The sequence below is a fragment of the Anser anser genome (genome assembly GCF_964211835.1).
Source record: "Anser anser genome assembly, chromosome: 5".
NCBI lineage: Eukaryota > Metazoa > Chordata > Aves > Anseriformes > Anatidae > Anser > Anser anser.
Genome location: NC_139725.1, coordinates 33197690 through 33212907, shown reverse-complemented (window position 1 = coordinate 33212907; position 15218 = coordinate 33197690). Strand labels below are relative to the sequence as shown.

The window sequence follows — 15218 nt, the reverse complement described above, 5'->3', positions numbered from 1 at the left end:
TCGCATCTTGGGGAAAGCAGGAGGGTCCGTTGTGAAACCTAGAAGCATAATACCTTTATGGGCTTCACTACCTTCTAAAGTGCCTAGGTTTAAGCAGGTTACAGAGCAATTCAGACAATCAACCTGGCCTGAAGAGAATGGCTTGCAGATGTAGTTTAGGCGGTTGTAATGTGCAATCTAGACAAGTACTGTGTTTTTTTGATTGCTTATACAGGGTGCAGGTCTCACTGACAGCAGTGAGCAATGCCGGTTTTGTCTGTTGATCTTTGAGCCTGCAGAAAGTATCCGAGTTCACTCTGGATGACAGAGTGGATCATCTGAGCTTGGCTGTTTGCTTACTTCCTTGTTCCTAATTATCTCCCTGTTAGTCTCAAGTAACTGATGTGAGACCACTCAACTATTTCACATTGGTCATCAAATAGATGAAGTCATTATCCTTCTGGGTAATACCTGATGACTACATACCTCGGTTTCCTGGCCAAGAAGTCCTGGATGTACCTCTTTTCTTGCCTGAGGTAGCCATTAAATGCTTTTCTTAGTCATTAACACTTTCCCTTAGGTTGGATGAGAACATGAATGTGAGTGTTGCGGACTTCGGGCTTTCTAAGAAAATCTACAGTGGAGACTACTACCGTCAGGGCTGTGCTTCCAAGCTGCCAGTGAAGTGGCTTGCTCTGGAAAGTCTGGCGGATAATCTGTACACAACACACAGTGATGTGGTGAGTGTTGCTCTGGTGCGATTGGGGACTGCTTGTATTTCTGCAGAAGTGGAGGAATCCTGTGTTCATGGAGGATGGGAAAACTCCCTGGTGGTGGGAAAAGGGAGTTTGTCTGGTAGCTTGTGTTTGAGGGACAGTGCCACCTCTGCCTTGGGTGTTCTCAGAACTCGGGACTAAAAATACATGAGTGACTTGTGGCAGAAGAGGTGAATCCTTTTCTCCTTTTCCTGTTTTCTTTTGGTCCTTATTCTTTAGTTCTTATCCCCATCCTCTCCTTCACTTTTCCCCTTATCCTCCTCATTTTCTTCTCTTTGGGCAGTCTTATTCTCACTCTTTTTCCTTGCTCTTCTGCATTAGAATTTGAAGGTGACCTTATCTCAATTGCACATAACCCATACAGTCATGTACCTGTGTAGTAATGATACTTCATCCTACAGAAAGCACTGATGGAACTTTGTAGCACGAATACATCATTGCTTAGACTTTCTTCCCCACAACTTCTCCCATTCATCTGAGATTTTTGCTTCCTTTTCCTTTGTTTGCTTTTCGTTTTGTTTTTCTCTTCTGATACCTTCTCCCCTCTTTGTTGCTGCTTTCTGACCTGGTTTTGCATTAGTTTTCTCCTTCGGGCCTGTGGACTTGCCTTCTCATTTGTCCATGTCAGAGCGTCTCTGAAGAGACACCAGGAGTGCCTTGTAACTTGGCTGCTGTGTTGTAACCACTGTAGGCAGTGTTCAGTGGTTGCCGATCACAGTTGAGCCAGTTTACAACAGACACTGGGCAGATTTTTGTTTAAAAAGATCTTTTTTTTTTTTCCACCTAACAAACATTGCAGTTTAGATTTAAAGGTAGAAGTACAACAGCACAGGGTATAGCACAAATCAACGTGAGCCCTAAGTGGTTTGTTCCTTGCCCTGCTTAGTAGCTAGAATCTGCTTTCATTTGTGCCTGTACATTTCCAGTAACCCAGAATCTGGTTCAACTGATTAGTGGTCCCCAAATGTAGCTGAGGGCCACAGAGCCCTCATGTTCCTTAAAGAACCACGAATAGGAGGTGCTTGGAAGAGGTTTGCAGGTGGGAGATGGCAATAGCTCCAAGAGCCCTCCTGCTCTACTGCAGGACAGGACTGGGCAGGGCTGTCAGCTGTCTCCCGAGATGTTGTGTTGGCATCAGCAGCGTTTGATGGGTCATTTCTTTTGTTTTCTAGCTAGGGTTTGGCTAGCCCTTGCATTCCTGCTGTTCACATGACATGACCCCAGCAAACAGGGAACTCACCAGTTCTCTGTGTTGTTCCCTTTCAGTGGGCGTTTGGGGTGACCATGTGGGAGATTGTGACCCGAGGGCAAACCCCTTATGCTGGCATTGAGAACGCAGAAATCTACAACTACCTCATCAGCGGGAACAGGCTGAAGCAGCCGCCGGAGTGCCTGGAAGATGTGTGAGTACTTCCTCTCCCTGCTGACATGTGCTTCCTTGAGAGGTTTGGCTTACGGGACGGAAATGGGGGCAGCTGGCTGAGACTGTGACCTGAATCCATCCACTTACCAGCACACAGAGGCATTCACTAGAAAGTCTCTGGGTTAGCTATCAAATTTGCTCTGCTGGCAGAGCTCCCTGGAACCTGTGGTAGCTCCACAAGCAGCTACTTTGGCTCAAGAGCTTGAACAGTATCAGTGCTAGAAGCTCTTGGCTTTGTAGAAACCATAACTTCGTTTCCAAAGCTCACCGTTCCCTGCCTTCTCAGGCCAGCATCTTTGAAGAACAGTCTAGCAAGACTACAAGGAAACTAGATTGAAACTAGATTGCAGAGGCAGTGGACTGCACGTGGTTTTCAAAGCTAGGTCTCCAGTTTTCAAAGTTGGTTCTACTACTCACACAGAAATATCAGGATGACAGAGGCACGGGAGACAGGATTTAAGGTTCTGTATATCAGTGTCCCACCTTAAATTACAGGTTAAAACAAAACCAGGACAGACTTGTGGATATCGGTTTCAGGCATTTCCAGACTTGCAGGAAGGAGTCAAGTAGCCTGTTGGGGAGCACAAAACTGCATGTTGCAGCCCATGCTCCTGCTTTAGTCCTGTGGCATATCTACAAACGCTGGCTTTAGTGGCCTTTTCAAGCCATACCTGGTGTATGAAAGGATCAGCAAGAAGCCCCCTTCCCTCACGCTGTGATAGTGGAATATTTCACGTGGTTTCCTTTCCCCAACATTTTTTTTCCATGTAAATGAATAATCTGTACTCCTTACTGAAGCTGTGCACTTTTGTCTTTTCAGCAGTTCGTTTTAACTGTTCCCAAGCTTAAATGAAAACATTCTTATGCCACTGCTTAAATTCATTATGTCTGCATCTTGACTGCTGTGAGTAGCTTTGGTTCCCAGTTGTGGAGCTTATGGCCATAGGATGTTAAAGATGCCAAATATAGAGAAGAGATTCAGTGAGCTGCCAGACACTGAAGAACAATTCATCAAAAACTGCTAAAAAAGTAACCTCCATTTTGAGAGGCCTTTGAACTACAAGTGATTGAGACCCAAGGAAATACGCCAGAAAGACCTTATTATATGCTCATCCTTGGCTTATGTGCTTTTTCTGGGCTTCTGGCAGCTGCTGTCAGAGGCAGCATCCTGAGGCAAATGAGCTTTGGGGTTGATCCACTACAGCCAGTAGTTCTTTACCTTTCTTTCGAATGAATTTCTGGATTTACCTGGCAGGGTAAAAGAACGTATTTTAATTTGGTGATGCAGAATAGGAAGGTTCTGTTTTATGCAGAGCATTTAGAGTTCTTTTGGCCACTTGTGAGGGACATAATTCAGGATTCAGGTAACTGAGGCACTGAAGTTTTCTGTAAACCTAGTATGAGATCCGAAAGAGGCTCATAAAGCCGATGGCAAGTGAGGGACATAGTAAAAGCCGTCATGAATTGTTCGATTTCCCAGTGAGTGCCGTATCAGATTTGTTCTGCTTACAAGTTTAACTGAGTTTTGTTTGTTTGCAGTGTTCTCCAGTGCCAGCACTGTGCTTTGTCCCTGCTCCCTGCAAAACTGGTGACAGCAAACAGGAGCGCAGCTGCCGCTTTGGGGGGCGATGTGTGAGGAGGAGGAGGAGGATGGCTCTGGCCATGATGCAGCCAGGCTGGCATGAGCCGAGGGGCAGAGCCCATCACCCCCTGTCCCCTCACGGGTACGGGTGCTGGTGACATCTCCTTGCACCAGCTCTTAGGCAACTGCTGCTTTCAGCTGGCGTTTGGCCGCAGGATAAACACCATCTGCATGGCAAGACAGGGCCTGCAGCCAGTAACAGCACCAAACAGGTGCTGAAGTTCAGCATCCCTTGGCAGGGCTTTTATTACTCTCTAAATAATTATTTTGATTAAAATGCTTTTGAAAATAGGAAGAAATGAGTTTAGGTCCATAATACCTGCCCATGTGCCATCATCTGTGCGAAGCCAAAGCCAATGAATCTTGGAAAACTCTCAGTGCTTTTTAATTGTGACTGCAGAAATAAATGCCTCGCTCTAAATGTATTTAATACCCTGAGGACATACCCAGTCTAATTTAACAACAATAAAAGTTATGCAAATTCTGTGCAAATAAACACGCACTGAAGCTAGAATTCTTGCCATTCTCTATTTTCTCTGCTCAGCAAAGCCACTGCCTGGAGGAGGTCAGAACCTGCTCACCCGTGTTGTAGGTTAGGGAATTTGGAGGTCTTGAGGTAGTGGTACTTTTCTGAGGCATATGCCGGAGCAGTGTGGGACTGCACTAGCTCCAGTGTTGTAGAGGTGGGATGGAGCCCTCCAGCAGCAGGTGAGGAGCTGGCTCCACTCACCTTCTCTGCAAGCGTCCCACTCACTTGATGGCTGGGCAGAGCCACACCATGCAGAGCCCCTGCTGGGATGTGCGGGGTGGCTCTGTGGTGTCTCAGTGCTCTTCTCTTCCTCTGTATTGCAGCTACGATCTCATGTGCAGATGTTGGCATCCCGAGCCCAAGCTACGCCCGAGCTTTGCAATGCTCCGGTCCCAGCTGGAAATGATTCGGGGGAGGATGTCCACGCTCTCTTCCAGTCAAGACCCTCTTTATGTCAACATTGGGAAGGACAAAGAGGCGTCCGGCAGTGACCCTGCCCTGCACGCCTCCTTCGGAAACACGGACGGTGATGAGACCGTTGCTGGGGCAGCTGCTGCTGTCACGAGTGACTATCGCTACATCATGAGCCCCTTGTGCCTTGGAGATGATGCCGAGGCTGCAAGGCATCCAGATGGGCAGGAAGGGGAGGACAAAAGCCTTCTGTATGAGCTGGAAACAGAAGGAGAGAAAAGTTGTTAGTCTGTACATAGCAGTGACACTCTGCTTCCCTGGGACGGGATGCGTGCAGCCACGGTGCCGTGTCGCTTGGGGCTCCAATGCCGGATCTGGAATGGCTTTGAACAACGCCAGCTGGAGCTCGTGGGCAGCTGTGGCAGCTTTCACCAGCTGCATGGGCTGCAGGTGTGGACAGCTTGGTCGGACCACAACCCTGACACCCCCTTGGATTTGGGAAGGGGGGGCGGTAGGGTGGGGGGTTGATCACCTCCCACTGAAAGAAGGTCAAAGCCAAGGTGGGCAGTCAGAGTCTGTGCTCTGGTCCTTCTCACTGACAGCTGGAGCAGAGCTGAATGCACCCTCTGTGTTCAGTCAGCGCTCGCTCTCGTGTAGATGTTGTCTTCGGTACTGGCTGCATGACTTGGGACTGGTACCTCTGAAAACACTAGTGGGTATTTACGTTGTCATTCAGGACACCAGGGAAGATTCCCCTCGTGTTCACTCAGCAGTGCTGCCTAGACATGTAACCTACCTCAGTGGTTCTCAATCTGCAGATCTCCTTTCACCCAGCATTGAGTTTGAACATCTGGTACGCTTCACGCGGTGACACTTGCTGCTCCTTCAGCCCAGGGCTCTTAGGAGATTCACATGTTTCAATGAGTGGTGAAATAAGAAAAAAAAAAAATGAAAATCCAGCATCCCTCTTCACCCCACACACCTCTTTTGTATTTTTTTCTTCTGTTTGGCATCAGCTCAGGTCTGACCAGACTTGCGGCTGCCATTCAAGTGGGAAGGAGGGAGAGCAGCTGGCGCGGGTGAGGACAGGATCTACCTTCAAAGGGGTTGAGAGGAAACCGTAGAGAGGACTTGCCAGCAGTAAGGGGAAGCAGTGCTAATTAATGCTAAGCTCTGTCCTCCAGGAGAGGAAGGAGACTGCTTAGATGCAGAGTGGCAGCCTTGCATCAGTTTCACCAGGAGCAGGATTCAGTATTTGATTTAGAATGGGTTTTCTTTAATCTTTCTCTTTAACCACCCAATGACTTTTTCCAATAACCCAGTGCTGTAGCTGCTGTGGTGAAGGTGTGAAATCAATCTGGGGAAGGTGTGCGTGTGTGTTGGGGGGAAGAACAGGGAGATCTCATTCTAAAGAGAGAGAGTCATCATCACAAAAAAGCTTGAGAACCACTGGCCATTCTGTTTAGGAGGTCTTCTGGCATGCTGTAAAAGCCACATCAGATCATAGACCTGTATCACTGCAGCCTTCCAGACAGGGCAGAATTAATGGTTTTGCTCTTTGGATTTTGTTTTGTTTTTCAATCAGCATGTCTGACTCACTGTAACTTCAAGCGCTTTTGTGGTTTTTAATAATTTAATATTTTAATGTAAAATCAGCATTTGCTTTGTGCAGTGGTTCCCAGCAAGGAAGTGCAGTTACATCTTACTCTAATTATCCTAAATATTTTCTAGATCTTGATTTCTTTTATTTCCACTGCGCTGAAAACTCGGCAGAACCACAAGACTTAGGATTCCTCATTGCTCTTCCTCGGAAACCAAATACCACCGCTGTCATCACTTGCCAAGTTGGCCAAGGTGGGACCAATGAGTCGAGTTAGACTGCAAGGCTCAGCATCGGGACACCCCGTCGTTCAATGCCCAGTTCTCGGTTATTGCAAGCTTAGGGGCTCGCTACAAAGTCTGGGTCCAGTTTCATCCCTTGTGGAGGGCAGTTTGTAAGGGAGGGAAATTTCAGTCTGGGGCTTGGGCATGGGTCCTCTCTGTGAGGTTTCCTACCACAACGCAGCCTACAGCTGTCTCCAGAAGCTCCGTACAGTTCTTCGGTCACAGATAGGAACTGCACAACCTTACAACCCAGGCACTACAGGGGTTTCTCTTCATTTAGGTGGAACGCTGTAAATGCAGGTGAGAATATAACACCTAACAAAGGGTAACAGACGTGCGCAGTGCACGTGTTGGCAGAGGGCAGAAGGCTATGCTCCCTGCAGCTGCCTGGGAAGCGCAGATGTACATATAGACTCTAACTTTGGGAAGCATGTCATTAGTTTTTATGCATTTTTTTAATAATAAAATACGTACAGTGTCTGAGTCACGGCCTCTTATCTGTGGCAGGGGGTGAGGATGCTCTGAAGGGGTCTTCTCCCTTGCTGGGTGGGGTCACTGGTAAAAAGGGGTGCTCTCTCAACAAGACTCAGCCCCAGTTAAAAGCCTTTCTCCCTTCCCCAGCCATGATTAATCTGCTCCTTGGAGGCAAGGAGCTCGCTGCATCCTACTCAGGCGCGCAGCCTCTGCTCCAGCTCCTTCCCCCTTAAAACTGCCTGCACCCAGCCGCCTGCTGGCAGCGCTCCCTGGGGAGGAGAGGCTTGGAGGTAGCGGGTGAAATTGGGCTGCTGAGTCGAATGTTCCCAGCACAACATAAAAGAGCCCCTGGGTTTCCAGCTCGCGGAGAAGAGCTGGCTCGCCTCGTGCATTTGTTGTTCAGCAGCAAGCAGCACGCTGCACGCCCTCTGCCTGCCAGCTCACTCCGAGAGGACGGGCGATGGTGAACGGCAGGAGTGCTCACCCCCCCATCTGCAATGCAGGAAAAACGACTTCCGAAGTGCAAAGTGGATGATTTGGTTAATATTTTAAGGTTCCATTGCCCAGTGATGTCCCTTGGATCTGGTTCAAAGGATGATTTAATTCTTTTGCACGCAAGCCTGGTCAGAGCAGGTACAAATGCAGCTGGGCCGTGGGTGGGAGAAATGACAGCAGAGGAAGAGGCAGTGAGGGAAGGAAAGTGTAAGATGGGCAGAGGTCGGGTGAGCTGTGAAGGCAGCTACGGAGGGAGCTGGACAGCAGGGCTGGGGATTTCTGTATGTGAGGTGTCGGAGCAGGGAAGGTGTCCCCAGTTTCCCCAGCTGGGTCCCAATGGGTGGGGGCTGGCTTTGGGTGCTGGTGCAGGATGCGGCGCTGCTCTGTACCAGGAGCTCTGGTGCAGGCACTTCTGTCAGGCTGGTTTCCTAACAAACCGAAACATTTCCCCCACGACCACCCTTATTTGGCTGTCATGCTTGGTAGTGCCTGCATGAGGCCAGATGCGTGGCTGTTCCTGCTCCAAGGAACCTGCTTTGGCAGGGGGGTTGGACACGATGATCTTTCGAGGTCCCTTCCAACCCCTTCGATTCTGTGATTCTGTTCTCGTGCCTATCGCCTTCTTTCTTGGCCTGTGTTTGGGCAGGAGCCTTGCTTCACTGGGATTTACCCAGTTAAAACACCTGCTGGAGTCAAATGCAGTTAATTTTGAGTAAAAGTTTGAGTCTGAGCACAGCAAGAAATAATACTTTCATGTGTATTTTTTTTCCTGATATACGTTGCATTTTGCTGGCAGTATTCATTCTCTAATGCTTAGCTGCTGGCTTTTGCAAATGCCACCCCCCCCCCTTTCTTTTTTTTTAACCATGAATTTCTGTCGAGGCTATTCTGTGGGGGACCTGCATACAGAGTCCCAGTTTTATCGGGATTTGCTAACACCCATTGTGCTCTGTTGGGACACCTGGAGCAGAGCCAGTGAAGCTCTCCCCCAGCCGCTCACCACGGCTTTGCCCCTCGAGGAGCCCAGTGTCCAGCAAAGTCACTGAATTTCTGTCTGACAGGAAGGTGCTGATGCGGTGTCTATGGCCTGCTTTCAGAAAGCTTGTAAGAACTGTATTGCCTTCAGATCTCTACTTTGCTGTCGTTTTGGCTGCAAGGAAGCAATGGATTCAGAAGCTTTTAGGGACAACACGTGCGGGCTGTGATCAGGAAGCCTTGTTACCAGGGGAAACCGAGCCGGAATCGATCACTTGGCCCAGGAGCAGAAATACCGACGGACGTGGGTTTGATCGCGTGGGCTCTGTCACAGCAAGGAGCTCGGCGTCGGCATGAATCAGCCCCCAGTCACCGCGTGATGGTCTCGTGACAAAACCGGAGCCCCCACTTAATAACTGCTCCGAGGATCCTCCAACTCGAAGCATGCCAAGCCAATGCATTCCTACATGTGGGCAGGCTGGGGAAGCATAAAATCCCTTGGCTGTGCTGACGACAGCACCAAAATGAGGGCTGGGTACTTCAGCAGCAGTAGCTCCTTGTCCAGGGCTGCCCCAGCCCCAAGAACAGCTGCCAGCGGATAGGTCCAGTTTCCTCCAGTTTCTTTTCACTGGCTTAAAATGGAGCTGAAAGATAGATCAGACCTTGGGAAGCGGCATCTCTGCCCATGGCAGGGGGTTGGAAGCAGATGCTCTTTAAGGTCCCTTCCAACCCGAGCTGTTTGATGATTTTATGGTTCTGTCATTTGATGAGTTCAGCAAGGATTTAATGGGACTGGAGGAGCTTCCAGAAAAGTCTTTATAGGAGCTGACTCTCAGCTGCCTGCTGTGTGTGGTGACAGGAGTTTGTGAAGAGGAAGGAAGGTTTGCATGCAGAAAAGATCGAGTTGGGAATACAAGATGCTGCCCGACCTGCTGGAGAACACGCGTCAGTAGAGGTGACCGAGTGGGAGTGGAGAGAAGCTGCGGGGCAGGCGAGAGCAGCGCTCTGCCCACGGCAATTAGCGCGGCGAATTTGGGAGCTCGCTGCCTCGCCGGTTAATCTGCGAGATAGTGATCCCAGGCGCTGCCCTATCATTAACCAAGCTGCGTGGGAGCGCGCTGCTGCCACCTCCTCGCTTCTGTGCAGCCGGTGCGTGCCGCTGCTGCAGCTGCTGTGCCTGCACGCCGCCGGCTGCAGCAGGCAGCCCTTGGTCACTCGCTGCTGCTGCTCCCTCCTTCCCCTTATTGAATTGCACTAAAACAAGCTACAAAGCCCACTGAGGTTCCAGTTGCTAAACGACGTAAGCCAGCATGCCGCCAGGCCTAATTAATGCATTTCCCGGTGTTATCTGTCTGCATTATTCCCCCTTCTGCACAAAGATACGTATGAGCAGGAGCAGATGTGTTTTGCAGGCATGTGGCTGGCTGCAAGAGAAGGGACCGAGCTGTAACAGCCTTTTGGTACCTGGCACCCAGGCTGCAGGGTGTGCAGGCAAGGGAAGATGCAGGGGCCACACTGGGGACCCCAACTGCACCCCAGGACAGGGCAGGATCCGATGCGGGTGCTTAGCTGCTCACAGGAGTGGTGTCAAATCCTGGCATCGAGGCTTGGGCAAGCACTTACACTGAGCACTCAGCTGGGGCAGCCCAAGCCCCATCTGCCCCCTATTTGCTCATTCCCCACCCTCCCCCCCCCCGGTGCTGCAACGTGGGATCCCGGCACTGCTGACGGTAAGGCGAAAGAAAGACGGCAGAGGCTGCAGGCAGGAGGCTGAAGCACGGGCACGCGTTTCCAGCAGCGCCGCTGCGGGGGTGGAAATCTCCGGCAGAGCAAGCAGCCGGTGACTCCGCACCCCCTGAGTGACGCCAGCCCGCCTGCCAACGCGCCCAACTGCGCCAGCGCCATCTCACCGAGGCTGATGCACCGGGTGGGACCCAGGGCAGCGACCTGGCTGGCTGCTTGAAGGGTTTTCTGTGTTTTCTACCTCTCGATGGATTTTCTGTGTTTTAAACCTATTGATGGAGTCTTTCTGGGTCACTGCTTGCATTGCCCAGGGCTGCTGCCTGGCCAGTGGGCCAACTTTTCCTGCAGGCGTAATCAGGCAAAAATCCAAATGAGAAGAGCTGGCCCTATTTATAGCAGAAAATAGCCTAGCTTGATATTATTTCTCTGTTTTCTCTCTCAATACACTCAAGGAAATGTTCCCAGCCTGCTGAGTCCTGTGAAGCTGTAGCTGGGAGCTGCAGCACTGGGAGCACAGACAGAGGCTGGCCCACAGGGGCTTTATTTGGGGATTTATGCTCCCGCGTTTGGCAGTCGCTGTATCAGCGGAGCAGAACTTACAAAGGCCGGCTCCCTGGCATGACAGTGACACAGCTGAGGCAAGCGCGTAGCCTGCACCCGGCCTGCCTTCACGCCATGCCCCGACACCCCTGGGTGAAGATGTTTTTTTGCCCTCCTCGTGCTCATGCACCTTCTGAGCCCCGCCGAGCCCTGGTGCCAGTACCGCAGCGGGGCGATGGGTGGCCGCTCGCGGAAGTCCACGGGATGATGCCTTCGCAAGGCTGGCAGGAGCTCAAAATCGTGCTTTGCAGCTTGCCTGTTTCTAGATGAATTTTTATTGGCATCAGAAGGCTGTGCCTGTAGAAAATCTGGGCTTGCCTTCGTTCCAGGAAGGCTCTAAAATTTTATTAGGAAAAATAGTGGATTTCTTTTTTTTTCTGTAAATATCTTAAAAATGGCGCAGGCGATAGCACATCACTGACCGTGAGCTTTGCAAATAAAGACACAGATGTCCTTAGCTCACTGTTAGTGAAACAAGGTGAAATCCTCAAGAGGACAAGGCTTTCTGCTTTCTTTCCACACATTCACAGGGCGACGTTCAGCCCTGGTTCCCCCACAACTGGCTGTCCCCATAGCCGCTCACCCAGCTGGAAGCAGGGCGCTGCCTTGCTTTCACCAGATGTGGTGACAGGGCACAACATACCTTTTCCTCAGTGTGGATGAACCTGCAGACAACGACTTCCCCCCCCCCCCACCCCTTGAAATTCATGAAGGATGTCATGAAGGATGTCATCCTCCCACTTGAAGGATGTCATGAACTTCTGCTCAATTAGATTGGTTTTGCAAATCTATGGGAAGAAAGTGAAATCAGAATTTGACACCAGACTGGTCATTTTGCCTTGTATTGACATTTGGCATACAAAATCTGAAGAGATTTCTGGGTGTGCAGTTGGGGTTGCCCTTGTGAGGCCTACAGCGAGACTGGGAGAGCCGTGAAGATGCCTCTGGCAGCTGCCAGCCCCCAGCCCGCACCACGCTCGTTTCTGCGCTGTTCCCTGGGATGCTTCTGCAGTTTTGTGATGTGGTTGTGCTGTTTATCGGTAGCATCCATGGAGAAAGCGTTTCATGTATTATTTTGCTTTTGGCTGGTTGCATTGTCTCTGCCATTTCTGCAGCTTTTCTGGGCGCATCTCAGTGAAATGCATAATGTGCAAACGGTGCCCTTGAGTGGATGCCTTAAGGTGGCCCTGGTTCGCATGAGGGGCAGAGCCCTGGCCCGAGCCCTGCCTGCTGCCTGCCTCCCTGCACTGGCACTGGCAGGATGGGGAGGCTGCAGGGCACGGACACAGTTTGTCTTTTAGCACCGTTTACACCCTTAATGTCGATCAGGGCTGCTGCAAATGAGGATCCTGCAGCATGAGAACTACAGGCTTCACCTATCTGAGGAATCATCAGCACTTCCAATGTGCAAGGAAATAATTCTGGGAAGCAGCCGGCAGCTGGGGCACTCACTGAACAACGGCCAGCCAAGAGCACTCCAACAAGCCTCAGCAGCTGCTTTTGCACAGAGGCTTACGGACAGGGTAAGGTGCTTTGTGGCTGGTGCTTTCAGCCAGCCCTGGGGGCAGCTCCTGGCTCGCTCGGGCTGGAAGCCAGCAGCAGCACAGAGGCCCCATTCGGATCCCCGCTGCATCCTCTGTGCATGTGTCTGTGCTTTGGGAGGTGAGCATCAGGCAAGGGGGATCAGCCAGGGCCGGGCCCCTCACAAAACCAGGGCTGCTGAGCCAGCCTTGAGCTGTGAAATGTTCTCTAGAGCGTATTTTAGGAAAGGTTTGTTGTCCTCTCCCCATTTATTAAAAGGTCTGAGATTTATTCTATTGAGATAACGATCTGCCCTCAGGGAGCTGCCTTGCAAGCAAACATCACCCCCCTTTGCAGTTTTGCTGGTGGGAGGAAGGTTTAACCCCTTGCTCTCGGAACCTCCCGTTATCCTAACAAAGGGACAGCATCTGCTCCTGGGAACACAGTTTTCTACCCTGTCCGGGCAGGGAAGGGTTTCTTAGGTTGTGGTCCCTTCAAAATGGGAAAAGGATGAAACAATACTGGGCAAGACTTATCGCAGCTGGAGATGCCGAACCTCCAGTGGCTACAGCAGCTGGGGCCCTGGCTTGCTGCCCCAGCGGCAGCAAGGCAGATCCTGAGGCAGATCCCAGCTCCTGCCCCTCAGGAACCGGCCCCCAGCAAAAGGCCAGCTCGAGAGGGGTCCCCACAGACATTTTCCTGGGAGGATTCTACCTGAGATGAGCACCAACAGCAGCGAAGCTCGCAGAGGGGCGAGAAGAGAGGCTGCCAGGGAAGCGAGCTGGGAGCTCCAGCAAGTGGCCATTGGCTTTTTCTAGGGCCATGAAACTAAAACAGCGAGGGGGAGGCCTTCCACATTGCCCGACATTGTTCCTTGGGGGACTGTTTCTAAGAAAACCTGCTCAGCCCTTCTTCCCAACCTTATCTTTTTGCCCCTAGCAGTTGATCAATGGCCTCAAGCTTTGGAAATAAAACCTTTATTTATTGATTTATTTCCTGCTGATTTACACATCACAACACAGTTTGCAGCTCTGGTGAGAGGTATGTCCAGCACGTGCAGGCTTAAATTGTGATGACGATGTAAAACAGCAATGCTCTAAGATGAGCCATCCTCTTTTTGAAAACTTTGCCCAGTAGAAGTACCATTATGGCACTCTCGGAAAGCAGCCACCAGCAGCGCACCCTTCCCACACCTTCTGATAAGGAAGCCCTTATTTGGGATGCAAAATCAACACTGGAAAGCTAGGAAATGGCAGTTTTACAATTATCTCAGCAATCTTTATCTGGCTGCCCTGCGCGTAACGCTGATTTCATTAAATATTCACACATTATTTTCTTCATATGATCCTGACTCATTCGGTGCACAGGAAGTCGCATCCGTAATTCTGACATTTTGCAGGCTGAATGATTGATTCAAGCCTTTAAACAGCACACTTCAGGCGTGAGGGTGGTGGTTGTTGTGAGAAGCAATTATTGTTGTTTAAACGTAATTATTTTCGCGTTATGACTAATTATAAACGGGTGTTATTACTGGGAGAAAGTTTGTTTATGGGGGTTGGAGTTCGGCAGGCACAAACACACCCGGTAACAGCTTTGGCAGCCGGGCGCCCCTCGCCGCTCCCGTGTGTCACGCTTCCTGCCTCCCACCCCCTCACAACCTGCGTTACTCCGAACTAATTTTATTTATAACTAGGCAAGGCAGCGCCCGTTTCTGCCCGCTTTTTGGGGCGCACACGCCCTTGGCTTCCACAAGCCCCTCGGTTCCCCAAGGCGCGGGCCGCCGCCTTTGTGGCACGGGCGAGCGGGGCGTGAGGGGGCGCCGCAGGTGCCCCCCGAGGGCGGCTCCGGCCGCCATCTTGTGCCCCCTGCCCGCGGCGGCCCGGCCGCGCGCGCTTCCCTCGCGCCACGGCGGGGGAGGGGCGGCAAGGGCGGCGGCGGCAGCAGCAGGGCGGAAGCGCGTCGGCGGGCGGCACCGGCCAATCAGCGGCGCGCTGCCGGCGGGCGTCGCGAGGCAGCTTTGCCGCGGCCGCCGCGCTGCGCTGCTCCCCCCTCCCGGTTGTCCTCCCCCCCTCCCGGCCCCGGTAACGGCCGCGCGGCGCCGCAGCCGGCGCCCTGTTCCCGCGGGGGCGGCCCCGGCCGAGGGGAGGCGGGAAGGGGGGTGGGGGGGGGAGGCAAAAACGGGAGCGGCCCACGTGATGGGCCGGCGCAGCCAATGAGGACGGCAGGAGGGTGCGCGTGGCACGCGAAGGCCGCAGGAGCCGCGAGCGGGCCGCGTGGGCCGGGGCGGTGCGCGGCGCCCCCGGAGCCGGCGGCGGGAGGCAGGTAGGAGGCGGCCGGCCGGCCGCTGCCCGCCGCGCCCCCCCCGCGCCCCCGGGGCCGGAGCAGTGCTCGAGGAGGCGGCGTGAGGCGTGCGCGTCACGTGAGCGCGGCCGCCCAATCACACGTGCGCGCTGGCAGGGCCGCGTTTGAGGCGAGCGGGCCGGGGAGCGGCGGCGGGCGGGCGGCGATCGCTCCTAACTCGCCGCTCTCCTCCGGGGTCGCGGCCGGCGCCGCCGCACCGCGAGTGGGGGTGCCCGGGGGTGGGGGTGTCCCGGCGGTGGGGGTGCCGGCTGTGAGGGGCGGACGGGGCGGCGGGGCTGCCCGTTGCCTTCTTCCACCCTCCGCCCGGGAAGGGTCCGGTGCGGCCCGGCCCCGCGCAGCTGCCGCCTCCCGGGGCCGGCGGGCTCCTGGGGCCTGGCCCCCCCGCCCCGTCGGGGGCGTGCCCGG

The 15218-nt window shown here is 52.7% G+C and overlaps 2 protein-coding genes across 19 annotated transcripts in view; both read left to right on the top strand.

The window, feature by feature from the left end:
- TYRO3 (TYRO3 protein tyrosine kinase) overlaps positions 1-7127 on the top strand; it is a 40576-nt gene extending 33449 nt beyond the window's left edge. For all 6 annotated transcript variants that reach the window (XM_083837666.1, XM_083837662.1, XM_083837661.1 and 3 more), the window contains 3 exons: positions 560-719; positions 2022-2158; positions 4673-7127. In XM_083837666.1, the coding sequence (XP_083693792.1) occupies positions 560-719; positions 2022-2158; positions 4673-5048 (673 nt within the window). In that variant the 3' untranslated portion in view covers positions 5049-7127. The remainder of the gene's footprint in view (positions 1-559; positions 720-2021; positions 2159-4672) is intronic.
- Positions 7128-14443: 7316 nt separating this feature from the next.
- MGA (MAX dimerization protein MGA) overlaps positions 14444-15218 on the top strand; it is a 66019-nt gene continuing 65244 nt past the window's right edge. For 10 of the 13 annotated variants that reach the window (XM_083837397.1, XM_083837394.1, XM_083837405.1 and 7 more), the window contains exon 1: positions 14445-14774. The gene's annotated coding sequence lies outside the window, so the exon portion shown is untranslated. Of the gene's footprint in view, positions 14775-15218 lie in introns of all 13 variants that reach the window. The other 3 variants (XM_083837398.1, XM_083837396.1, XM_083837406.1) reach the window with 2 other exon arrangements.